Below are 26,194 nucleotides of genomic sequence, written 5' to 3' on the forward strand. Positions count from 1 at the left end.
GGGACTAACTTCTCATTTTATTTCATTGCTGGGCAATTTTTTGAACTTCATTTTAGAAGTGTGAGCTGCAAAGAGGTGTTTTATTCTTAGATTTTGTTTCAGCAGGTGGTAGGTCCAAGGCTGTTCCCCAAGGTCAGCTCCTGCACCTGGGAGGCTGGTCTGTGCAAATGTCTCCATTATCAGACCACAGCACACAGGTCCTCCAGTGGCACATGAACGTACGTCCCAATGCACATTGTTCACCTAAACAATCCATGACAGCGATGTAGCACAGCTCTGATTGCTTCCTACCTGCCTGTGCTCTGCTCCCTTGCTTCCTCACACCTCCCAGGTCTTCTCACTGGCTCCCGCTGGAGAAGAGGTTAAAAGGTGGGCAGCAGAGGCCATCAAAGGATTGATTTAGCTGCCTTAGGGAATTACTGGGCAAGAATCCAGTCTGGGGTATCTCCCACAATGTGCTAGAGACTCAGCATTGAAACCCCAAAAGAAAAATGACACCCAAAGAAGCAGAGAGCAAAGGAACTCTGTTGCCTTTGTAGTGAATGAAAACAAAAGTTTGAGCATGTTGAAGCATTTTGTTTGCTTGTAAAGGATGAGGTCTATCAGTTGCGAGAGAAAAGAGAATGTTTTCCAGATGTTCCCAGGACTTCTGGTTAGTAGTTGGAGGGCTATCTTGACTGTTAGCCATCTTGGTTGTGAACTGGTTAGGAGACAAATTTGAATTCCTTCATAGTCCCCCACTGGTGTTTAGAATTGGGAAATCAGGTGTTTGGGCAGACTACTCCCCATATGGATCTTATGAGAAAGGATGGGAGGGTGTCAGTCCTGTAAAAACTTTTAGACCAACTAGAGTGCTTGGAGTTGCCCTAGGTAACTAATCAGAATTGAGTCCTCAAACGGATCTCTTCCTGCCTTTGCTATGTGCTTATCAGGCATAGACGAGACTCCAGATCTCTCCCTTCATTTACACAAGTACTTTCAGGTCATTATTAATGGTACAAGACTTTTAGGAATAAACCAGGCAGATCATGTGATTCCCCCCTCCAATAGCAGTGTCATTTCCAGTGTCCCTCCTTACCCTCCCCCCAAACAAGCATGTGTTTTTGCAGAGGGACACTTGTTCAAGTTTCTGCAGTACCTGTAAGTGACATGGAATGGGGACGTTGGACGTCAGACCTCTGCCCATGTTTGTATCTGCTGGTTAAGATAAGAGTGGAGCTCAAACATAAAAAGACCACTTGGAATCACAGTGTCTTCTGTTTTCTTTGGAATACTTCTGGAAACCCTTCTCATTGCCTTGGTTTATTAGGATGAACCACAGGCCAATGTTTGAGGTTGGATAACAGGGAAAGTTTATTGTAGGACCACAAAGACTATTTTCCTCTTATTTAAGCCTCAAGTAAGGAGCAACAATGTCAGGTACAATATACTGCTTCTCAAAATGTAGTTTTGAAACAGCTTGGACCCTACCCCAGGCCTAAAGACAACTCTAGAGTCACAGGCTGAAATTGTACATTTCTAAGAAACAGTTGGGTGATTCTTGTGTCCATTAAAATTTGAGAATGACAGCCACAAGTGAATACAGACTCTGAAAGTTGGGATAGCAGTGGCCTGTAGCCAACAAGCTGGGCATGCTACATCCACTCTAGATCCACCAGCTCCCTTGGATCAGATGGAATACAATCCCACCAGCCACGGTTGTAGGGTAGGGACACAGGTGTCCCTGAAGCACAGTGGGAGTCAATGGCTGCTACGTGGAGTGAAGGCCAAGAGAAAAACCCTCAGAACTGCCGGGCGTGGACAAAGAGGAAAAAAGTCCCGGTGACCAAACTCAGGAGCTCAATTCGGGAGAACTCCAAAAGGAGCAAGGTACACACACCCCAACATTCTTCAACCTGCTCATTTTAGCTTCAGATAGACTTGTTTGTTGTTGTTTTTTCTTTACCAGTGGTAAAGTGATTTCCACAGAGGAACACGTTTTCCAGGAGCCACTGGGTGTGGCTCCTCACTCACTGCAGGTGGCTGCTTCCGGAGGCCTGGACATGGGGAGAGAATTCTGCCTCACTGTGGAATCCGTGACCTCAAAAGAACACCCTGAAATCATGCTTTTCTTGCCCTCTCCCATCCCACATCCTCGGCAAGAGGCCCATTGTCTGAAACGGGGTTGCTAGTGAGCTCTTTCTAGGCTTAACCTTATAACAGAATTGGCCTCTTATTAGGCCACTTGCCTTAGACAGTCTCCCTAATTCTCTACTGATGTGGAGGGTGAGATGAGATTTTCAAAACCTATGATGTTGGTCATTTATAGTGAATGTACAAACCAACACACTTCCACATGCGAGGGTTCACACCTGGTGATTTTGCCCACAGGTAAATGGAGGTCAGATTCATATATCATACTTTCTGCAAATCTAAGACACTTCTCTGCATGTCTGAAAATAATACACCCTGGAGAAAACAGGGAACGCAAGTAATAGTTCCATCTTCTCCGATGGCAGAAGACAGCACAGTGGGCCACTGTCCAGGGCATTCACACTAAACGATGTATTTGACCTTTGCAATTCTCTACCCCAGATTCCAGTTACCTCTGATTAGCACATATGGACATAAATTAAAACTGCAATTAAGTATGGTTATCGAGTCAGACTTACACCTTAGAATAAGGCTCTTACTGTTTTAGAAACAATCTTCCAAAAGATGAAATGATCCAAGATTCCCCAAAAATATTTATTTATACAAAGATTTTGAGAGTAATATTTGTATTTGTCTTTATACCTCAGTCTACGCGTCTGGGGCCAAGTCATTGTATGGCACACATGCAACTCCCCCACATGCCCCACACGTAGCACCTGCTTCCAGGAACACCAGGTGAACACAGGGTCTCAGGGAGGGGGAGCCCATAATGCCCCAAAGGCTGCACAGACCCCACATTCAGATATGTGCACCCTGACCTGGAAGGTGTCTAGCCAAATGTCCAAGGGGAAATATTTACGATTGAGGAAGAAGGCGAGAGGAGGGACCCAGAGGGCAGATGGGAGCCGGGTTACTTCTCACCTTCCGCTTCTGAGTTCAACATACCCATAAGGCCCAATATAGTTGATGGCCCTGGAACTACATTACCTGGATTTTTTCCCTGCAATGACCCTTGATGCTGATTGATGTCAGGAGGACAGTTTGCAAAAATAACAGATTTGTCCTTCATCCCGGGTAGTATGAGATACGACACTGGGACCCTGTCTTGGTGACCTGTCTGAAGAAAAATGCTCACCGTGTGTAACGTCCTCCAGATTCCCTAGAGCAGACATGGGGCAACGATGAGCAAATCTGACCTCAGATCAGAAGTGTCTTCCAGTCTGGCCCTGTCCCGGCCATTCTCTGCCCTTCCTCCTCCCTAAGGATCCCCAATCCCACTGCCGCATGACTTGTCAACTTGCCATCCCTCTTCCTCTGTCCCCACCACCTCTGTCCACTGCACAGAAAAAATCTGTGTGTTCTGAAGAGTCCAGCCTTCCCCTAAGCAAACCCACACTTTCGTTACCACAGTGATTCTCAGGGCCAGTAAGAAAGAAACGTTCCAAAAGGGAACCTCCGTCTCAGCCTTTTGCCTGAAGCTGTAGGTCGTGGGCGCCAGGCCTCTAGGGGAAGTCTGTTGCTTCCGCGTTTTCCGGAGGAGCAGCGGCAGTTCTCTCTCCTCTCTCTCTGTCGCAGGTGGGGTCTCAGCTACACTTACAGGACTTCACCACCATGTTAGAGAGATGTTCCACCTTGGGGGTCCTCCCGACATAGTACAGGATGGTCAAGGGCTCCAGGTCCTGGGGCACGCAGCAAGGGGAGGCAGATGCTTCAGGATTCAGGGTGTTGTACAGGCCCAGCACCTGGGGAGGACACATCATTTAGAGGTTGGAAAGCCAAGCCTTGGGCCTGGAACCCTCCACAAGCTCCCGCAGCTGTCCCAGAGACGGAGCACATGGTAGACAGCCAGGGCGTGCATTCGGTCCGCAGGAGTGGCTCACCCTCTTAGTCCAGAGGATGATGGAGAGCGTTTACACTTGTTTGTTAACAGCGTCAGCATATTCACAGATAATGGGGGACCTGCGATTGACAACAGCGTTCTCTCTCTGTTAAGAAAACACTGCTATCTTGGTCTTCCTAGCTCTAACTGGTCACTTTGGTGCCAGAGTGCAGGGCCCCAGACAAGATGCAGTGATAATGAGCTATAAGGAAACGTGCTTCGTAAATGAGTGCCCTCGTTTTGATTCCCCTTGAGGGAAAGACAAGCTGGTTTCAGGGTCATGGGCTTCCCTCTCTCTCCCCTTTCCTTCCAGTTGTTTCATTTAGCTGCTTCTGCTTGCTACTGCTACACTTGAGAGGCTGGAATTACCACAGTTCTTTAACTGGTAGTAGAAGCCATTCTGCCCCAATATTCCTTGCCTGCCATGTGCACACATCTCTGACATACGGGGTGGCATGTGATTGCTAATTTTCAGAATGGTACAAAAGCTTTAGACAGAGCAAATAAAAAGTCTGGTTGAGGCCCTGGCCAGGTAGCTCAGCTGGTTAGACCATCATCCCCACACACCAAAGTGCGGGTTTGATCTCCCGTCAGGGCACATACAAGAATCAACCAATGAGTGCATCAATAAGTGGAACAACAAATCAATGCCTCTCTCCCTCTCTCTCTCTCTTTCACTCCCAGCCCCCAGCCCCACATACACACCTTTCTCTCTCTAAAATAATTTTTAAAAATTTTTTTAATGAAAAAAAAGTCTGGCTGAAGCTATGTAAGAAATTATAAAGGGGAGAATGTGCCCAGGTAGAGTTGGGCCAAGGTGCCAAGATCAGGACCTTCAAAAGGGGTGTTGCTCATTGCAGCTCACTGTTCGCTCGTTCAACATTCAGTCCTTCATGCATCACTTTAAACAAGTGGCCTGGTCGACTCAGCCCCAGGGCTCCCTGCGGCATGAACCCCGCTCCATACCTTGCTGTGGGTTGTGTCTGCACTGCGGAGGTATGGGCAAGGGCCCGAGCAGAAGTTGGCGTAGTAGCCCTTAGGTTCATGGACCCATTTCCAGCCCAGATCCTGGCGGAAGTCGATGTAGAGGGGGCGCACACAGCAGTTCTCTTCCACGTTGCTGCAACACAAAACACAACCATAGAAAACCAACCTAAAAGCAAATCACCACCATAAACAGCTTCACAAATGGCCCTCACATTTGCACTTGACATCCTCCCTGAGCATCATAAGAGGCGGTCTAATCAATGGAATCCCAGGTTCAAATGCATTGAGCCGTATAGGCTATAAAGGCATTTTCTGTATTGAAGACCATGATCCCAAGGACATAACAGGCAGATAGATATAGCTGATGAGGAAGAGAAAAAAGGCAAAGGGGCCCTGTCCCCCTTTTACATTATGAATCAAAGCAGACATGTAAATTGCTTCACATAAAACTGAGCAGCTAACTTGAGGATGATTTTATGATCTTCCGACTGTGCATCCAACCAGAAATGAACTTCAAACTCCCACAACTTATGTACTACAGTAGATTATTGTCTAGACTAAATCTTGAGGCCACGGAATCAAAATGAGGCATATCCTTCTATTATTAGACTCATGATTCCTAGACCACCCCAAATGCGATGTCAAGTGAACAGCTAGTCTGCACATCAGTCTGTGCTGAGACCTAGAACTTGCCACTTCCAGGGCAGCTGTTGGCCGAAATCTGGCTTCTTGTGGGTTCCCAGGGTGAACCACGGCAGATGTTCTTTGTGTTCTATTCAATAGCCATTCCTAACCCCATTCTCCCCTGCTGCTTCCCATTATAGAGTCTAGAACACCAGATACTTGTTTTCCTGGCCTCCCTTACAGGTGGGGGTGGTCACGTAGCAGCCACTACCAGACATAAGGAGAACTATGCAGGAAATGAGAGCATATTCTGGCAAGAAATATTTCATGGACAAGATACCTGGAGCCCCAGCAGTCACTGCGACCATACACGAGAATGAAAAGCAAGCCAACACATTAAACATGACCGAAGAGAGAGAGAGAACCCTGTCCCCAATGGCATACGTAAGCAGCCAGACTGGCCCTGAGCTGCTGCAACAGGCTTCCAGTGGACGAGAAACCACATGTGGTTTAGGCCACCGCTATTTGCAGCCAAGAGCATTCATTCCTAACTGATGAAGCGCCACATAGAACAACAAATCTCCATGCCTCTCCTACCCCCACTCTTCCCCAAGTTCAACATCCCTCATTAGTTTGGCTGTTCCTAATAAGACATGGTGTTAGGCCTAAAACTTTCCCAAGTCATTCTCCCCAGCTCCATCCAGCCAAATGGACCCATTCATGCTCCTTCCTTTACTGGAAGGGCCCCCCCCCCCTCCAATATCCTCACCTGCCCAAACCCCACTTGTCCTCAAAGGCTCAAACTCCACACCTGCTGAACCCTTCCTACATCCACAGGGGAACTTCCAATTCTCGAGCACTTTATCCATCAGACCTTCTCCTGAATGTTTTTTTCCTATCTTTTAGGAACTGCTATGCATGCTTTAGCAGCCCCTCCTTTATAAACAAGAAGCTAAACTACTCCTAAATAAGAGAAGAGGCTCTGTCTTTGTGTGTGTGTGCTTATCTCCTCACAGTGGCTCCGCAACTACACCTGAATTCATTCGTTCGTTTCTCTGGCTCAGGTTCCCCCCTACAAATGGAGGCTGGCCTGTTTTCCCTCATCCAGTAGCATCCTGGGACCCTCCATAGGGAAACTGAGCACTTCTTTCATGGAAATTCCTGCCTGCATCTCCCACCATGTAAACGCCCCCTACAAGTGCTTTAAAACATGAGGACCACGGAGAGGCTTCAGCCAGGACTCTCCATCCAAACCATCGGAGCAGCACTCTCCTCCAGTGTACAAACTCCCTCCAGAACCTTACAGAGCTGGGCTGCAGAGAAACGTGGGGCTCCCAGAGAAAGAGAAAGAGATTTGTAGGGGGTTTTAAATCTCCTCCCTCGAAGATGTTTGTGAATAACCTAAGGGCCCCTCGGTTGAGTGTGGCTTTGGCCTGGGGCCCGCCCCACAGTAGGTACGTAGTCAAGGTTGTCTCGGAGCTCACGGATCCTGAGTGGGCCCAGGCTCACCTAAAGCAGTAATTGGTGTCCAGGGCCCGCTTCTTCCTCTGCCCGCCCTGGCCTGCGTTGTCGAGCCGGTGTGAGGGGATCATCATGAGGATCAGATGAGGGTTGTGGTGGTCCTTCTGCTTCCTGAGGTGCCCCAGATCCCCACGGGCATGATCGCTCTCACTGTCCACACCTGCAGGAGGGAAGGGAGGTGGCGATCTAAGAAAGGCAGAGTGGAGACCGCTTTCTCGCTCCATCCCATCACTGCCCAGGAGGAGCAGCAGTGCGGTCTGTGAGGTAAGGAAAGACTAGGTGGGGGAGCCGGTATCAAAAGAACCCACAGGACACCCCTGGTCAGATCCCTCGTGACTCCAGTGTGCATTCATCTTCCAAGGGTGGTGAGCCCTTCCCGAGAGGCTCCTGGGACCTTCAGGGGGCCATGAAGCCTCTCTGCCACTGTGTGGCTTCCTATCATTCCTTTGGGCTGGTGAGTTTAGACACTGGGACTTAAGAATCTTAGGGTGAGTGAGTTTCCTCTTATAATCTGAATTGGCCAAGATAGCACAGAAGTCCCTGTGGTCATTTAAGGTGTCATAATTAAAGATATCCTGAATGGAAGCCAGAGGAATGAGACCAAATAATCATTCCCATTCTCATTGGACTTCCAGCTTCAAAAATGTTTTCACTATGAAACTCAGATGAGCTAATAATGAAAGACATGATAAACTGCTTAGCAAACAAACTCTGGAAAGAAAACCTACTATGTCATCTGAAAAGGAAAAGAATGAAGACTGAGTTAGAAAGGGCCTCAATTAAGCGGAGACCTGTTTTGTGACAGACAGCTGCCAGCTGCGTCCACCTCCACCCAGGACAGCCCCCGGGGGAGTTTAATTCACACAGTCACTGGAGGGCCTTGGCCCTCACCAAGGGGCGCTGGGTCTGTGAGATAAATGCCAGGCCTGGGTTTCCAGTTTCCTTTCCTGAAACTCCTTAGAGCAAAACTGAAATGGAAGGATTTTGTCCTAACCTGGCCTCTAAGTAAGTTCTCCAAAGATCTTCTGGGCCCTGGGATTCCATAATTAGGATGTCAAGTGCTTGGTTTAAGAAAAAAGAAAAAAGGCTCTGGCCCTGACTGGTGTGGCTCAGGTGGTTGGGCATCATCCTGCAAAGCGAAAGGTCACGGGTTTGATTCCTGGTCAGGGCACATGCCTGGGTTGCAGGTTCAGTCCACAGGTGGGGGCACATATGAAAGGCAACCAATCAATGTTTCTCTCCCTCTCTTTCTCCCTCCCTTCCCCTCCCTCTAAAAATAAATAAAATCTTTAAGAAAAGTTAAAAATAAAGTTAAATAAATTTAAAAGGCTCTGAAATAGCGCCGGTGAAGAGTGAAAGGACTGCCCAGGGCAGGATCCAAGAGAGGCCTGCACCCTTCTCGAGACAAGGCTCTGACCTCAGGCTTCTTCGACTTGGGTGGTTTAACCTTGACAAACCACCTGACCTCAGGTTTGCCTCAGTTACTGAAAATGGGGCTATGAAAGGAAAAGACAGCCTCCCTGCATCCAGAGACTGTCTAGGTGGAGGGCCTTAGAAACACATTGGAAAATCAGAAATGACTCACATCTCTTTCCCCGTCTCAACACAAACACCTGGAGCCCAGAAGCTGTTATTCAAACCCAGATGCCTCCTGGGCAAGGATCAGGTGGCTCTGAGACAGCTCGCAGGCTCAGCAGTCAGGACACTCAAACTCACATCCACCAACTTTCATTTCTTTTAGGAAAGAGAAAGATGGGTGTTGTTTGCTGAGAGTTCCTGGCACTGTGTTATATGTTCATTATCTCATTGAATTTGCATAACAACCTGTGGAAGAGGTCCTCTCACCCCATTTTAGGGACTGAGCTCAGAGTGGTGGTACTGCTCACCTACAGGATTTCTCTGCTCTGACCTTCCAGGTGAAAATGCATTCTCCATGTCTAGAAACTGGAAGTCACACTCCTTACTTTGAGGGAAACACAGAATTACTCAAGTACAATACGGCTGGCCACCTCTATGAGGGAGCTCAGTTCCTTCCCTGGGGCCTGGTACGGGTCTCCTGTTCTATCCACTTGGTTACCTTTGAATTTGATTTCCATCACCTCGTGAATGTTTTCCAGGATGTCTCCATTGGGCTGAAAGGTGTGACAGGGACAATGAATGCTGATTTCCAGACCTAAGTTGGATTCTGCAAAATAGGACACAGAGTCAGTGAGAAAAGCACTTTGCGGGACGGAGACGTGTTCCCACCAGCCGGCCTGGGAGAGCCAGCGCCTCTGCTGCTGCTGCTGCTGCTGCTGCAGACGGAGGGGACCTTTCCCCAGGGTCCCAGGAGACAGAACGGGATGCCGAACGCGGACCTTCCCACTCATGTCGGCACATTTCCTGTATTTCTGGAGGCGTAAATCAGTGGGGATCGTGAAGGAGAACTTCAGTGCTCATCTACTTTCAAAGGACAATAGTAGCAAAAGATTGTCACCTGCCCTACTTGGAAGCGGAAGAATGAGGGTGCAGGAAGGAGCAGCGACACCATCTAGGTGCTTGCTGGGAGAGGAGGTGTTCGAGCCACGCAGGAGGGGAAGAGGCCCGGGAAAGGGGAAACTGAAGGACTCTGGGCAGAGAGGCCCCAAGATGGGAGGAGGTGCTCCATTCTGAGCCGTAGGTTAAAAGTCAGGAGCAATGGCATAGCAAGGTCAGCAGCAGACAAGCAGCAGAATCAGTCGAAGTGAAAGAGGCCAGCATTTCGATCAGGGCTGAGGTTGCAGACGTAAAGTAGATCCCAAAGGAGATGAAGTAAAAATCAGTTACACCTGGCTACGCTCTCCTTAAGGAAAAAGGATGAGGGCAGGAAACCCCCTTGGAGGTTTCTCCTTTGGGGATCCTTGTTCACCTCACCGAAAATGCGGAAGGCTCACTGAGAGAAAGCAGACAGCTTGGGAAGACAGTTGTGAAGCTGGAGCTCGGGCCAGAGAAGGCAGCAGAGGGCCATGGCCAAGGGTCCAGACGACAGGAGCCCGGAGCGAGCCAGCATGAGTAAGTGTGAGGGCAGGGGCTTGATGGCTCGTGCTCCAGGGCAGGAAGGCCAGGTCTGGCCCTTTCTCCTGTTAATTATGGGACCAGGTGTTTTGGTAACTAAAATTGGGGAAGCAAGGAAACTAGTAAAAGGGGTTAAATAAAGTGGAAGAAAAAACGGGGAGGGGGAGTGAAAAATTTGAACTGAAGTCAGACCAGAGAGGGTCTGGTATCTGGTCTCGCATCAGTTCTGGTGGGTGAGACAAGCAGGGACTCTCTGCTGATCCGGGAGCAAGTGGTAAGGTGTAGCAGAGGTCATGGGGGGAGGACCCCTCTGGGTCCAGAATCAGCATCTCAGAGAACTGACTGATTTCCTGTTCTCTGAGGCTACCCGAATTCTGGGTGAGCCTCCAGCCTTGGGGCCAACCTGGAGTCTTACTGAACTTGGGTATCATCAGGGGAAACCCCAGAGTCCAGGCCCACTCAGCATCCTTCTCACAGACAGAATGGCCCAAGCCTAGAGGCCCTAGCCACGATTAGGCAGACCTGGATGTCCCAGTGCTACTGGTGAAAGACTAATTCAGTGCCTCCTCCCATCAATTCAGAGCGCAGCCTCTGGGATATGCTGGCATCTGCTGAGCTTGAAGATTTCTGTCCCAGAAAGTCAGCTCTGATGGGAAGGGGAGGGACCCATACAACTAGGAGCCTGAGCCCCAGCCCGAGAACAAGAAATGAATAGAGAGGGAGGTATAAGTGGTTTAAAGAAGCTCAAAGAAGGAGCTGGAGTCGCTGAAATGGGCTACCTAAAACATAGTACACTTCCTGTTACCCAGAAGGGTTGAAGGTAGGCCAGGAGAGACCTGGAGTGGACAAGTTCTATGCTTTGTGAGTTAGAAAGTCAAGATGCAGGCAGATGTGTTGGGGAGATTTCGGGTTAGGGGACAGGTGTTAAGTGTGAGATGATGGCCAGGCTTGGCCATCAGACTCTGTCTAGGTAGAGAGCTTCAAAGAGTGAAGACAATATTCACCAACGTTTGTTGAGCATTACTACATGTCAAGCACTCTAAGACTTCCCTACATGGACTCATTTAATCTTTATAATAATCCTATAAAGTGGGAGCTATTACTGTCCCTCATTGTGCAGATCTGAGGACACCGAGGCTTAGGGAAATTAAATGGCTTGTCCGGGAACTCAGCCAGGAAGCGGTAAGCCAAGATTCAAACCCAGGCAGCCTGATGCCAGAGTCCCACTCCTGATTGTAAGAGACAAAGAGAGAAAAGAGGGGCCCACCGAGACCACCAAGGAAGATGCCCATACACTCACTGAGATGCAAAGCGATTCTTTTCCCAGCATCCCACCCAACTGGACGCTGGGTGTGCTCCCTGCCCTGCCCCCGAGGGGAGGCCTGGTTCTGCACCCAGAGGAAAGGCAAATGGGGTGGAGCAATAGCTCAGGGGTAGGAGGGCCTGAGACCCCACTCTGGAGAGGGCTCCAGCCAACTCTGGGACCCAGAAGGCAGTCTGGGAACCTGGCACACAGAATACTGTCAGACGTTTGACGAATGAATGCAAGACCAGATGTGTGACTCAGTTTCCTCATTGGTCCACACCGCCAACTGCTCCATTTGGAGTCCATTTGCTGCCTTGTTTGGGGCCACAAACTCTAAAGAGGCTCAGGAGCTCTGCATAAGTCAAGGACTGTGTGTGATTGCCCTGTGCAAGGCACGGGCAGCATCTGCCTCGAGGGAACTAACCTCAGAACTGGCAGCAGTGGGGGTGGTGGGTGGGGGACCCATAGGTTTTATTACGAAATTATCTTTTTGATGTCTCCACGAGGATGGAAATCATTCTCAATGCAAACTGCTCATTGAGTTCTGCAGCTGTGAAAATAGGAACTCCAAGTGCTCAGGGCGTCAAAGAAATCCAGGTGGAGCTGATCAGAATCAGACAGGGAAGTGCAGAGATTCGTTTCCCCGCCTCTCCTCTCAGCAGCTACTTGGGGCTCCAGGCGGAGTGTGGTCTGACTCAGAATTCCCAACAATGCTGCTGTCAGCAGATCCAGGCAGGCTCTCCCAGGCTTTTACCTTCGTGCTCGGTAAGGCGGAGAGCACGGAATTGCCGGGTACCCTCGGAGCTCAGGCAGGGCCTCCAGCCCACCATCTGCCAGCTCAGCCATGGTAATGTACCTTGGATCGGGCCTTGCCAACTCAGATGCCTACAGAGCCCAGGCAGGTTCTGTAAGTGGGCGAAGCAAGCCAGCATCTCATGCTAAGTGGGGACTGCCAGCTTCATTCTTGGGAAATGGTGGGGCCTAGGTGACATGAAGAAAGCATGTCCCACCTCAAGAGGTGGCCACTATTTATCTCCAATGGATCGTTCCCAGGAAATCTTCCAATTTTTCAAGAAAAGCCAGAAGTCTAGGTTTTATGTGAAATCTTTCAACTTTAAAAAAACAAACCAAAAACTGTTGCCCACTAGTTAAATGGAAAGCAGGGGGGTGGGGGTCGGGTGGGCCTAATATATGGTAACAGAAGACGGCTGGCTGTAGGGGTGGGCACTCAGTGCGATACACAGATCTAGAGGAATAGAAATGTACACTTGAAGCCTATATGATCTTATTAACCAGTGTCACCCCAATACATTTAACTTTTTAAAAACCTAAAAGTAATATGTAGGCCAAGCCATTAGTAATCTCTGCCTTAGAGCTTTCACCCCACTTTCTAAAAAGCCAAAGACAAGGAAGGACCCACCGGCCCCAGGGACCCTGGCAGTCCGTCCGTGGATGGAGTGCAGCTCCGAGGAGGCTGACAACAGCAGAAATCTCTTCATAAGGGGGAGAAGGAACAGATGGGACTATCGCAGGTCCCCCCACCCACTGAGCCTGGACCAGGCAGTAGCACCAAGTACAGAAGTAGCAGAATGAGATGTCGCAGGCATCGCGACGGTCTGTCGGGGGACTCCAGTTCCAGTCCAGGCTGCAGGACCTTGGTCAGATCACTTAACTTCTCTGGGCCTCAGTTTCCTTACCTGACCCAAGAAAAGTTTACTCTTATGTAACAGGCTGAAGCAGGGAAGGAAACATCCATTACTTTATTTCCCAGGGGAGGAAACAGCGAGTGGGTGAGATACTTGGGACCTGTGAAGTTTGCTATGTCTAGCAAACAGCTCTGCCTTTCAAACTTAATTGGCCAAAACCAAACCTTCCCCAAACATGCTCTCCTCCCAGTCTTCCCTGTTTCAATAAGTAGTACCGCCTGAGTGTTCAGTCCAAAATCTTAGAAGTCATCTAGACTCCTCTTGTGTTCTCATACCCCATACACAATCCACCTGCCGTATTGGCTTTACCTCCAAAATGTAGAATACACCCACATCACCTCCAAATCCACTGCTACCGCCCCCCGCCGATGCCTCCATTGTGCTCATCCAGGCTGCTGCAAGGCCCCTACCTGGTGTTCCCGCTCCTTCCCTTGACATCAGGGCGACCAGAGGGATACACAAAACAAGTCACCTCACCTCATATCCCCAGCCCTGCTTATAACCCTCTTAGGACATCTCATCATACTTGGGGTAAGTCCTTAAACTTGATCATGGCCTGACAGGTCCAAAATCACTTGGCCCCAGCAACTGCACGGACCCCCCAGCTCACTGGGCTCCAGCCATGCCAATGTGTTTGCTGCTGCTGGAACAAATCGAGCTTGTTCCCACCTGTGGGCCTGAGCCTTGCTATTTCCTCTCCTTAGAACATCCTTTATCCTGAATTTAGAGGGCTGGCCCCTTGTCATCACTCAGGTCTCAGAGCACGAATTCTCTCTTCATAGAGACCCTCCCTGAGCATCCAATGTCATTATCCCATTGCCTGCTTTCTGTTCCTCCTGCTACTTACCACTATCTGAAATTCTTATTTGTCAGTATGTTTGTTTATTATATGTGTCTCCTACCAGAACAAAAGCCCCATGAGCTCTCGGACCTCACCTGTCTTGTTCACTGCCGAGCCCAGGACCTGGCTCAGAGTGAGCTTCTAATAAATAAGAGTTGAGTGAATGAATGAAAGACACACAGAAAGTCAGTGGCAAAGCAAGACTTGAAACCCAGATCTGCGACTCCCCTAGTTCTGTCTTCTTCCCTGTGTTTCATGAAGAGCCAAGGGACCCGAGGTTCCATCCAAAATGCTCATTCTAAGAGTCAACCTACCTCTTCGCAAGAGCCATTCACGCACAGTGTCAGTGACGTCAAAAGACAGCCACTCGGCGGTGCCTCGTGTGGGCAGGTTCTTGCCGCCAATATAGCGCTGTTTGGCGATGTGCTCATCGGGCCGGAGTATCTACAGGACAGAGAAAGGAGTAAGTGCCCATAAGCGATGTCATGTCATAGTGCAGGACACATGAGGGGAGCAGCAGGAACGAAGGGTTTCTGAATGCTTCTTTGAGCCCCTTAGTTAACTCATAATCCTCTCAAGGACACACAGAAAGAACGGCTAGAATGGCAGGATTCCCACCCAGGTCTGCCAGGCTCTGTGCCGAGTAGAGGCTTAATATGTCAAAGGAGCTGGACTTCCCGTCAGGCTGGTTTCTGTTCAGGGATGGGGGTCACCTGGAAGAGCTCAATCCTCTGCTCATTGCGCTTGGAACTGAGGTTGGGCACCCGCAAGACCCGGAATTCTGCTCGAAATAGGTTGGTTCCATTTTTCTCCACGGAGGACACGTTGAAGCGAAAAACCTTGGAGGTGATTCCTTTGGGGCAGACGGCCAACTCATCTAGGAGACAAAGCAGCAGGGGAAGCTCCACATCAGCGAGACCCACCCGAGCAGTGTGGTGCCAACAGACACTTGCCAAGGGGCCAAGGTCCCACCTGCGACCTTTGCAGAGGCTTAAGGTCTCAGATCTAAAAGTAGAGATAGGAAGAAGGTCCTCCGTGGCCCTGAAAACACACATAAATCTGGGAGAGGAGCAGAGAGACCTCAGGACCCCAGGGTATGGAACTCAAGACTGGCCACTCAACTGTAACCAACTGTAATCGTCCCACGCCCTCACATCAGCCCTGGCTGGCTCTCAGGCCTGCTTCTACTAGTCTTGTAGAAAACACAGATTCTCAAAAGATATCAGCTGCTCCCCCTAGGAGTTGAATCAACCCATAGCTAGTGGCTTCCTTCATTCACATGCTTGTTAATTCAGGCATTCATTCATGTATTGGATGTGGGTTGGGCATATACTATGTGCCAAGGACAGTGCTAACACCAAACACAAAAATGAAGAGACATCATGGCCCCTGCTTTCAAGGAGACTAATATACAGGGGAGGTTGTTAATACATGGACCCAAATAACAGGACTAGAGGGAAAGTGTTGAGGGCTTTTGGAGAAGCTCAGGAGTTGCTGCAAAGAGGTCAGAGGTGGGAGAAAGCAGAGAACACTTTGTGGAAGAGAAGATATTTAAGTTGGGTCCTGTAGGAGGAAAGGGTTTGAGGATGGAGAAGAAAGAAATGTCACATAGAAAGACTGATGGATATAAAGGGGGGGGGGTTGCAGGTGAGTAAGAGTGACCCAAGCGGCCGGGCCGGAATAGATGAGATGAGGTCAAGACAGTCGATTGGGGTCCACCCGCAGGGAGGCTGAAATGTCACATGGAGGGGTTGGATTTTATCGCATTAACAGTAGGGAGCCCTGAAACGGGTCAGAGCAGTTCAGTGACATAATTAACACTGGGTTTTAGACCTAAGGAGGCTGCATTGGTCTGGCAAAGAGCCCGGATCTCGAGCCTGGCAGCCCACAGATGTGTAGATGTCTCTTCAGACTGAGCCGGTCCCTCACCATGGCTCCTTTCTCCCTAAGGGTTTCTTTCCTGGACGGCACGCGCTATGCCAGCCTCCGTAACCGAGGGGCCTCTTTGTCTCCGTCCATGAGACAGAAGGCAGCAAATGTTGTTTCCTACCCCTGAAAGCCAGATAAAGGAAAGATCTTGTCTTTTCTCCTGTATACTTTACAACCTCAAGATCTGAGCAGCATTAACAGCCAGAGGAAAACTTTCTACGCAAATGGTAACAATAGACAGAACTTGAAACTCAAGCTCAGAGACCCAGATTCCACACATAATGGACATGGCTGGAATGAGCTCATAATCACCCGAGGGGTGGTTTAGGAAGTCCCGGACAAGGCGGGAAGGATCAGAGGCCTGGAAACAAGCAAATGGGCTACTGATCTTTAGGAAAGGATGAGTGAGTGTTTCTGGAAATTGCCATCTGGTGGACCTGACACTGGTTCTGAGAAAATTAATGAAACAGATGTTAGGAAAACAAATGTGTGAATGCCTGCTAATGAAGCCCTGATTAATAATTGGCTTTGAAAGAACAAATACTGCCAACTATTCCCTGAACCATTTTAGATAGAACCAAAATAAGAATCATGATGGCAATTTCAGTTTTAAGTTTGTAGCCCTCCAGACATGGATAAGTCAGTTGGACCGGCAACCCTCTGGCATACTGACACACTTGGTTCTTGAAGGAGCTGTCACCAACATGGCTTCGGTGATAGAAGCACCTCCAGTAACTGTTGAGAGAGGGAGGAAAGGGTATGTCAATGCCACGTGTGCTTTGCTACAAAAAGGAAAGGGGGGGACAGAAAATGGCACGTGCCATTGAGGAGAGTCAAGGCCACAGGCATTCAAGAGGAGAGGGGAGCAATGAGCTAAGAGAGACTTCAAGACACCCTAGTGACCATCCCTCCTTGGTTTCTTTCAGCCCATCCACAAAAATATCTGTTCCCTAAGGTCTCCTCTTGGTGGGAATTTCCAGGAGATTTCAAGAAGGAGGTAAGAAGGGCCATTTTTTTCTTTTTTTAATCACTCGGATCTACAGATTTCTAACAGGAGGGATGTTAGGGTTGTCTAGTGCAACCCCCTTCAGATGAAGAAACTGATGTCCTGAGGGGTCTTGGCCAGGGTCACACATGAACAAATTGACCCTAATATACAAAGCTCAGACAGTTGCTATTGATATAAAAAGAACTCCCTAGGAGATAAAAGAAAATGAGATCATCTTCTTGACAAAGGCAAGAAGAGAGAGGGGAAGGGAGGGAGAAAGAGAGGAAGAGAAACATCGATGAGCAAGAGATACATTAATCGGTTGCCTCTCACACACACCCCGACCCAGGGACCTGGCCCTCAACCCAGGCATGTGCCCTGACTGGGAATCAAACTGTCAACATTTGGTTCACAGGCTGGCACTCAATCCACTGAGCCACAGCAGCCAGGGCTGATAATGATGTTTTAAATGATTTGTGGAATAAGTCAGAGTGTAAATAAGTAACCAAAATGATAACATGACCTTACATTTCATAAGAACTTTTATTAACTCACTTGACCCTCTAATAATCCTTGAGGAGAATGAGAATAAGTAAAATTTACCATTTTATAAATGAGAACAGTGAGTGTCAGGAAATGACTTTCACAGGTCACTAAGATAGTAAATGGCAGATGTGGGATTTGAACCCAGATTTTCTGATATCACTTATTGAAGCAGAGACTCTGGAAGTTAGAGGTGACCTGAGAGATCATCTAGTGGAGGGACGGTTTCCCCAACAGAATGGGGCAGGATTCCATGAAGTGGATCCACGAATACCAACCTATGCCTCAGACAACAGCCAATTCCCAGTCAGTTTTGTGGCTAAGCCTGGTTTCTGCAGAACACTAGTATTATTGAGAGCTGGACTAGAGGGTTGACCTTTACAAATTAAATTATGATCAACTTTTTCCATTACACACAAAATATATAGATTGATGGCTGCCATTTTCTCCTTTTTTGCTATAGGGAGAGAAAAACAAGCAAAAAATATTTATGTAGAGTATTCATGGAAAAACCTGGAAATAGCTGACCATGTTTGGACCATGCCACATGAAATGTTTTCAGACACCTGGGCTCATAGATGTGCCTTTGCTTGTACACATCATTTCTGCTAGGAAAATCACTGTTGGTTTCAGTGACAGGACGACATGTTATCAGTGTGGCTGAGCTTCTTTATCCCGGCTGTACATTATGTAATCACCTGGAGATCTTTAAAAACAGATGCTGCCTGGACCCACTCCCCAGTAGAGATTCTCACTGCACTGGAGTGTGGGTGGATCCAGAGTTTGCTTGCTCTTTTTTTGTTTTTTTAAGATTTCCAGATGATTCTAATATGCAGCCAGGGTTGAGAACGACAGTTTATAGTGGTCTGTAAAGGGTGCCATGGCTTCCAGATGTTTTGGAAGTTTGAGAAGCCACAACTTTAATGGTTTGACCTTTAAATGGATTAACCTTTAAATGCATTAGACATGTTGTTTGGCCAATGCATCATTTTTTAAAATTTTGAATTAGAAGACCATAAACATTTTAAGTTAGTGTTAAAAGTTGGGAGAGTTCACAGAAAAATCCAGATTTTCTGCTGTTCTGGGACAGGGTGTGCTCTAGTCAAGCTGGACACGCCATCCTAACTGCAAAAATCAGCAGGAGTGGGTGCCCGTTTTTAACGAGGCATGTGTCCTCCAGGTCCCCCCACCAGCCTTCCCTACATGCCCTATTCTCCCCGTGACCTGCGGCCAGGTGTCCTAAGCAGTTTGCCACGGTGCAGTGTGTTGGCTGTGGCTTTTCTCCTGGGTCATTTGCATGAGCTGCCTGGCCTCTGTGGGCACTCATATTTGCAGCTCCTTTAAGGATGGGTTTGGCCCTTGCTCACTGAGTCTTTAGCTGCAGTGAGTTTAAGAAGCAACAGGGAGCTTGTTGAAAGTACAGATTCCCCAGGTCTCAGCCCCCCGAGAGATTCTGAGTGTGTAAGGGTGGGCTGGGACCCAGGAATCCAGTTTCCCCATTTCCCTGGCCTCTGGACCACACTTGGACCAACACTGACTGGCTGTGTGGAAGGCACTGGCACTAGAACAAATGAGTTCTCTCAATATGTCTTTCAGTTTTCAAAATGAACAAAACCTAAATGTAGTAGCCAGAAAAAAAGAAAGGTTAAAATATCAAGTTTTCTCAGGAACTCTGGGTTTGCCCTTCGATGAAAGTAACAGTCTCCCGCCAGACACAGGTAATTACAGCCAGAAGATAAAATGACACCACACTGGTGATATCTTGATAAGAAGGATGACAAAGAAGCTGAAAAAGCTGTGTCTTCCCTCCCAGTGGGTCCGAGAAGGCCTCCGCCCACTTCCCACAGCAAAATCCAGGAGAATCATAAAAGGGATTACAGTCTTGCCTCCACTCCCTGGCAGAGATTATGTTGAATCATCCCAGATGTAACCATAAATTGTTTCAGCTAAAAAGGACTTTCGAGATGATCTCTGACTTTACAGATGAGGAAACTGAGGCTCAGGGAAATGACCTGCCCAATTCTATGTGGTGTACTTGCATAGTCTGCTTAAGATTCTTCATTAGATAGAGAAAACCCCTGGTGCTGAATGTGGGAGAACATTTGTGGCAGTGTGAATCTCCGGCCACGAAAATAGGCAGAGCTAAGCAAGAAGGCACCCAGTTATCACTCGGCAATCTGCCCCCGGGTTTACTAATAGCTCTTAACCCCTCCTACTTGGCCCAACATGTTGTTAATCAAAATTCTATTGGAGCCTAAAGGTTAAAAGCAGGACTTACAATGTGTATTCTGCGCATTTGCACTGGTGCTTATCAGTGAGCGCTCTGCAGGCAGAAGGACTAAGTTAGAGTCACTGCTCTTTGGGGGCAAATTACTTAAGTGATGCGTTTCAGTCCCCTTGTCCACTGAACAGGGAAAAGGGGGTACCTGCCTGACCGAGCAGAGCTGGAGGATGGGCCCTGGCCTCTCCGCTCTCGCCTTGGGGCCTTTCTCCTGCACCACCAGAAGTGAGTCCTTCCTGCACTTTGCTCTCCGGGCACTCCTGTCACTGTGCCCCAGCTCCTGCTGTCACTTCCCTTCCAGTCCTGTTCACTGGGTATGGGAAGGGGCTGAGAGTGACAAAATGTGGAAGAGAATGTGATCTCATCCCCTCTCAGCAGGAGCTCTGGTCCTGAGACACTGTCAGGGTCCCACCACAGACCTAGCGCCACCCCCTGCCCGCCTTCACAAGCTCAGGACAGGCTCTGATCATGGCCCTCTGCTCCTGCTCGGCATCTGTTGGGCATTTGCATCTGCCCACTGCCTTCTTTATAAGTAGCGTGCCTTGTGTGTCTGCCTCTCCAGGGCTGGCTCAGCACCTGACCAGCTGCAGGGCGGGCCCCGGCCATGTCTGCTCAGCCTCTGTGTCACCTCCAACAGCTGCAGAGAGTCTGGGCCTGCTTCCTGTTTGCACCTGCGAGCCTCCCTGGCGAGCCTCCTTGGCATTGCCCGTGTCCCACTGGGCCCTGCCCCCTGCCCAGGACAGCACTGTGCTCCCTGAGCCTGGTTTGCTCCCTGCCTGACCACAGCTCCCTGGACTCAGGGCCACCCACTGCCTGCTAGTTTCAAGGTCCTGGTGCTGCAGCTTGGCACTGCTCAGCCCCACCCCAGCTTTTTCCCAAGGCCATCCACTATTTGTGCCCTGAGTCTGCATAAAATGGAGTCTGCTGGCACCTGCCTGCCCTCATTCATTCTCAGCTGGGGATTCCAGGCCGGCTGGGCCCTGGTGACTCACAATCCCTCCTCCCTGGGACTCCGCCTCCTGACCTGGATCATTAAGGTCCCAGTCTTTCCCTCTTGCCCTGGGCTCTCCTCAGACCTCTTGCTGGCCTCAGCTTTCCTCTCTCCTCCTAGTCTAGGCCTCTACCTCCTGCCTTCATGGGTGCCCAGGGGTTGGAGGTTTACCCATCCAGCTGCTGGTGCTCTGGTAACTGTGGACCCCTGGGAGGCCCTGAGTCAGTCCACCCTGGAGGGCCCTGGGCAGGGAGCATGAGTTCTGCCTTGTCCTCCAGCCTCACCCGCACGGTAGCCACATCCTAAGGCAGGGCGCTCCAGGCAGCCACAAGACACGAGAGTGGGAACCCCTCGCCGGTAACCACAGACTCCTGGGCCTGGCGTGGGCCAGCTCCCACTGGGGCCTTTTGCATCTTCAGCCAGAGCGGTCCACCCATCAGCCACCCACGCTTCGCTAGCCAGGTTCCTTTTAACCCCTGCAGTTCCTTCCTGCTGACCACCCTCACCCTGTCTGCTCCATCCTACCCTCCAGCCCCCAGTCCAGGAGCTGCCCCCTCCCAGGTGAGCCTGGACCAGGGTAGCAGGGTGTTGAGGACACCTGCTGGTAGGAAAAGCAAACAGAGCTGCGCCCAGAGTCCCTGGCTCACGGTCCTCCTTCCTGGGCTGTCAGTTTCTCCACATCTGCCAAATCTCTCTCTCTCATGTTGAAGTTTTTAAAATCCCCATTCAGTAAACACACATGACTTCCACACGTGTACAAACACACAGACATCTCACCCAGAAGCCTCCCAGATCCTCAGCACAGACGGGAGCCTCGTGGGAGGACATGCTCCCAGACACATGTCCCCTTTGCACCCACAGCCACACCTCCCACCCACTCTCCCCATGACACGCAGACACAGGAGAGCCACCAGCAATCAACTATATGTCGTTGAGAGCTACAATCCTGCCTTCCCCATGTCCACAGTCCTGGAATACACCCATTTTGAGAACATGAATCTGTCTACTGTATGAATCTAGACTATACGTTGCCCTAAAGCACGTGTACATATGAAGAGAGATGCGTACCCTTCCCCCACGCCCACAGCTCACGTGGGTCACGTGTGTGGTGGAGACTGATCGATCCAGACGGCAAGAAGATGCCTCTTGCCTGGGATTCAAAAGCTTGACATACATTAATTTGGGGCTGGTACTCTTCTTCCCAAGAATTGGAAAACCTGAACCGGAGACGTGTCACAGTGAGTTGTGAAAAGGAGGGAGGAGACAGAGGTCTCCAGATTCATGAAACTGTAGGGCTTGAGAGAGATCAGGCCCTGCCCCTTCACGGCACCTATATGCCTACGGTTACTGATCAGCTCGCATGTGCGACAGCACATATGTTAACAGGACAACACAATGCAATTTCAAATTAAAATCAGTCAAGGCTGTGATGTGAGTTGAGCGAGCTGCTCACCTCCAGGATGCCTGGCCTCCCAGAAGTGCCTGGGTCTTACCAGAATGGCTGTCTCCCCTCCCCACCCACCCACCCCCCTCCCCATGCACCTCCCGAGCCTTGGTGTGGTTGAACCTGGGGCACCCCGCTGTGCGGCCACCACTAGGCCCCCTCGGTGGAACTCCTGACTCCAGTTCAGACCCTCCAGAGCAGACACCCCGGTGAGCACTTGGACTTACTGTGTTCCGCCAGCCCCTGGATCATGTCGAATTTATGGATTTCTTTGGCATAGTACTCCCACTCGGTGTTTTCCTGAGTGCAGCCATCCTCCCGCTCCTCCAGCAGCTCCCGGGTGCTGTTGTAAAGGGCCAGGATCTGGTAGGGGACGTGGGTCATCACCGATGGCTCAGGGGGACTAGTGAGCCTGAGCTTGCTCAAGATCTGTCCCCTAATGGCTTCCACCCTCTTCTTCTTGATGTGGCTGAAGTCCAAGGTGGTGCAAGTGGACAGACAGAGGCTGACCGTGGCAAAGTTCAACAGGGCCAGGACCACCAGAGCCCTTTGCAAGTGCATCTTCATGGGCGAGCCGGGGAGAGAGGCCAGGGGGGCTGTGAGGCCTGGAGAGGAGGAGACCCCAGCAGACGTGCAGAAGGAGGGAAGAAAACCAGGCGGCCTCCCCAGATCCCGAAGACTGAGGCTTGGCAAGAAGGTGCATGAACTCACTGCACTGCGAGAGCTTCAGGACTTCCAGGAAGCGCTGGCAACCCTGAGCACGAAGAAGCCGACTGTGTGCCTTGCAGCTCTGGGTTTCTTCTCCATGTGTCTAAACAGGTTCTGCTGGGCTCTGACTCCCAGCGGGCCAGGTGGAGGGCAGGCAGAGGGCTGGGAGGGGTGGCAAGGCAGCTGGGAGTAAGAAGGGAGCTGGAGTTTTTCCTTAGGTAAAAATAAATAGAGCGGATATCTGATATTGCCAAAGGCCGCTTGGCAATGGGGAGAAAGTGGGTTTTTTAAAGAAGGAGCAGAAGGACCATGGCTTGGGTCCCAAAATCAGAATCCTTGCCTTGCCCTGAAGAATAAGAAAAGAGAATGGAAAAGGTAAGGGAAAAAAATGTTTAAAAAAAATTCAGATCACCAGTGAGTAGGTGGGGAGAGGCACGGCTGGGCGGCTGATGGCCCAGCTAAAGGTGAGGGCAGCGGAGGACACACTTGTCTCTCAGGCCCACCATTCATGCTTTCTCGTGGGTTTACACTTCCTCGGGGGCTTTCTAAATGACTTTGTTCACGCTGCCTCTCCTCTTCATTGGCTGGGATGTGGGCTTATGTGCAATTGGAAGGCAGGGAGGACAGGCCGCTGGAGAGCAGCCCCGATAATCCACTTGGACGCCCAGGGTCACCAGCACCTCGGCTTGTCTTCTCCCTCGGCCATTGCTTCTGGTCCCTGCTTCTCTTTTAAAAATAAAACAAGGAAAAGAAAAATAAAGTAGAAGCCAGCTCACTGCACGTCTGCTCCGGAAAGCTGTTTTTCCTTCTTTCTCATGCTTCTTCCCCTATCTCTCGCCTCCCTCGCTCATTCCCTCGGACTTGGCTGTCGCCTTCCCTCCCTTTCTCTCCCTCCTGCTTCGCCCTCTCCCTCTCGCTGCTCTCCCTCTCCCTCTCTCTCACACACACACATGCACACACACTGCTTTCTCTATTTCTCTCGGCTGAAATTTTATACCTTCCTCCGATGACGTCTCTGGTCCGGGGTGGGGGAGGGAGGGACCAGCGCACGCAGCCTCTTTTGCTGCACGATTTTAATGTTTTAAACAGGCACAGGAAAAGCCGAGCCCATTTGAAAAATACTTCGCGAGCCCTCTCTTTCGACGTGGTAACTGAACTTTTTTTCTCCTCTTGGAGTCACTCCTGCTACACGTTGACTGTTTTTCTGGAAAGTTACTCCGGTGAATCCCCTCCCTCCTCTCCCGCAACTCCTGCTCCCTCTCCAGCTGTCAGTCCGTGCTCTCCCGGGCTGGTCCTGCGCTCCCTCCTGGGCCGCCCCCTCCCGGGCCAGGCCGGGCCCTGCGCAGGGTCGGAGCGCTCAGGGCCTGGGCAGCGGCGGCGGGCCACCCTCCCTGGAGGGTGGCGTTCGGGGTTGGAACGGCCTCCATGGAGTTGGGTCCAGCTCCGCGGCCATCCTGGCCCCGATTCTTCATTGACAAGCTTGGAGTTGGGCAGCTTGCTGAAGTTTGGAGATGCTCCAGGGGCGCTGAAAATGGCGTTTTTCCGGCGGATCGAGGGTGCCCTCTGGCGAGTCAAGACCGCCAGTGCCAGAGGCTCCGCGGGTGGCAGCGGGGAAGCCCGAGAGGGCTGGGGGCTGGGGGCTAGGGGTCGGGGGCTGGGGCTGGTTTCTGGGGAGAAAGAGCTTTGGCAGAGGCCGAGGAAAACAAGCCCTCGGCCCTCGGGGAGTAACTTCCCTCTCGGCCCCGTGCGTACAAGTGCACGTCTCCCTTCCCTGAGCCCTCTCTGCAGCCCCTCGCGCCGAAATGCAGAAATGTCCTCCAGATGTTCGCAGCCTCCCTCGCCGCCGGGGTTCCGCGGGGAGCAGCGCCAGCGAGCACAAAGGCTGCAGTTGGCAGGAGCCCATTTCCCAGATGAGTGAGGGGAAATCTTCTCTCCGTTTTCCTTCCTCTTCTCAGCCTTAGCGCCTAGGTGTTTTCCCGGGTGAGAATTCACACAGGACTGGCCTCGGTATGGAGTCACTTTCTTGGTAATCAGTGTTGCTCCCTGCCACTCCACCCCGCCTCATCCGAGCCTTCCTGGACCCTACCAGCCAGGCCTGGCTCCCAGGCTACTAACTGAAGGGGATGTTCACTGCATCCCTGGGGCAGCAGTTCATCAGTTTACAGTTGAGGAAACTGAGGCACAGAGCAATTTAAAAGGCCACATTGCTTATGAGTGGTAGAGGTGATATTGAACACAGGCTCTCTGGTCTGGGTAGGAATTGTTGTCATTTGCATAACAAATAAGGAAATCTGGGTTTAGAAATAACTTGCCTGAGGTCATATAGCCACTGTGAGTCACCGCTGAGGTTTGCACTGAGTGCAGTGCAAGCCTATGACTGTAATTACTATGCTATACTGCCTCTGAAATTCAGCTAGGCTTGGAAAAAATATTTTTTGATGTTTACTACATACCAGGCACTGTTCTAGGCTCTGTGGATACAGCAGTGAGCATAACAAACAAGCTAACAAAATCCTTGCCCTCAGGGAGCTTACTTTCTAGGGGTGGAGGTGGAATAGTAGAGAAGGCAATAAACTAAATAAATATGTAAATTATGTAATATGACAAAAAGTTAAGTGTCAGGATAGAAAATAAAACAGGGAAGGAGGATAGGGAGTGCCTAGGTTGGACTGATGTTGGAATTTAAAATAGATGCTGCAGTTTTAGATCACAGAAGACCTGGCTGAGGCCTTTACGCAAACATTTGCACAATACTCAGAAAAATTATTAAAGTTATATTCTTCTGGACGCCACCTCTACTAAATCAGTCTCAAGGGAGGAGGTCCTGTTATATGTGCTTTTAACAAACCTCACAGATGAGTCAGGTACCCAGCAAGGTTTGGAAACCACTACTCTAGGGCTTCTTTCTGCCTAGAGTGAGCTGCGATCAACTTTTGCTTTCAGGAAGATGGGGAAGACATGAGAATGAAGGTTTGGAAACTGGTTATAAGGAGACAGTGGTATGGGTATGAACTCACAAGAAATGAAGAAAAAAATCCAAAGATTAATTTTTTCTTCCTCCTCTTGTGCCAAGGAAGAAAGGAACAAGGGATTCATTGGAGCCTGTATTTTCATGTCTTGGATTTTTTTGGCAATGAATGTTTCTTCAGATTAAAATCTAATAGGGTGTAGGGTATTCTCATTGAGACTCAGAGATAATAAGTAAAAGATTTTCAGGGTGATTTCTAAGAGTAAGTACAAGGGAGGAAGCTGAGGTCCAGAGAGGCTCTACCTTGCTGCA

General features: G+C 50.0%; 1 protein-coding gene across 2 annotated transcripts; it reads right to left on the minus strand.

Annotated features, from left to right (window-relative positions):
- Positions 1–1,343: 1,343 nt before the first annotated feature.
- TGFB3 (transforming growth factor beta 3) lies at positions 1,344–23,864 on the minus strand. 2 transcript variants are annotated; one of them, XM_090271206.1, is made up of 8 exons: positions 22,434–23,864; positions 14,744–14,907; positions 14,345–14,474; positions 9,222–9,329; positions 7,133–7,304; positions 4,979–5,132; positions 3,731–3,875; positions 1,344–2,036 (listed from the first exon to the last, which is right to left on the minus strand). In XM_090271206.1, exons 1-8 carry the CDS (start codon positions 22,771–22,773, stop codon positions 1,942–1,944), a joined length of 1,308 nt encoding a protein of 435 aa, XP_090127332.1. In that variant the 5' UTR covers positions 22,774–23,864; the 3' UTR covers positions 1,344–1,941. The 2 variants fall into 2 exon arrangements, with proteins under 2 accessions (XP_090127332.1, XP_090127333.1); XM_090271207.1 differs by lacking the exon at positions 1,344–2,036 and having other exon boundaries at positions 2,709–3,875.
- Positions 23,865–26,194: the final 2,330 nt, after the last annotated feature.

The sequence above is a fragment of the Furipterus horrens genome, unplaced genomic scaffold (assembly GCF_987537825.1).
Source record: "Furipterus horrens unplaced genomic scaffold, mFurHor1.1.pri manual_scaffold_3, whole genome shotgun sequence".
Classification (NCBI taxonomy): Eukaryota; Metazoa; Chordata; class Mammalia; order Chiroptera; family Furipteridae; genus Furipterus; species Furipterus horrens.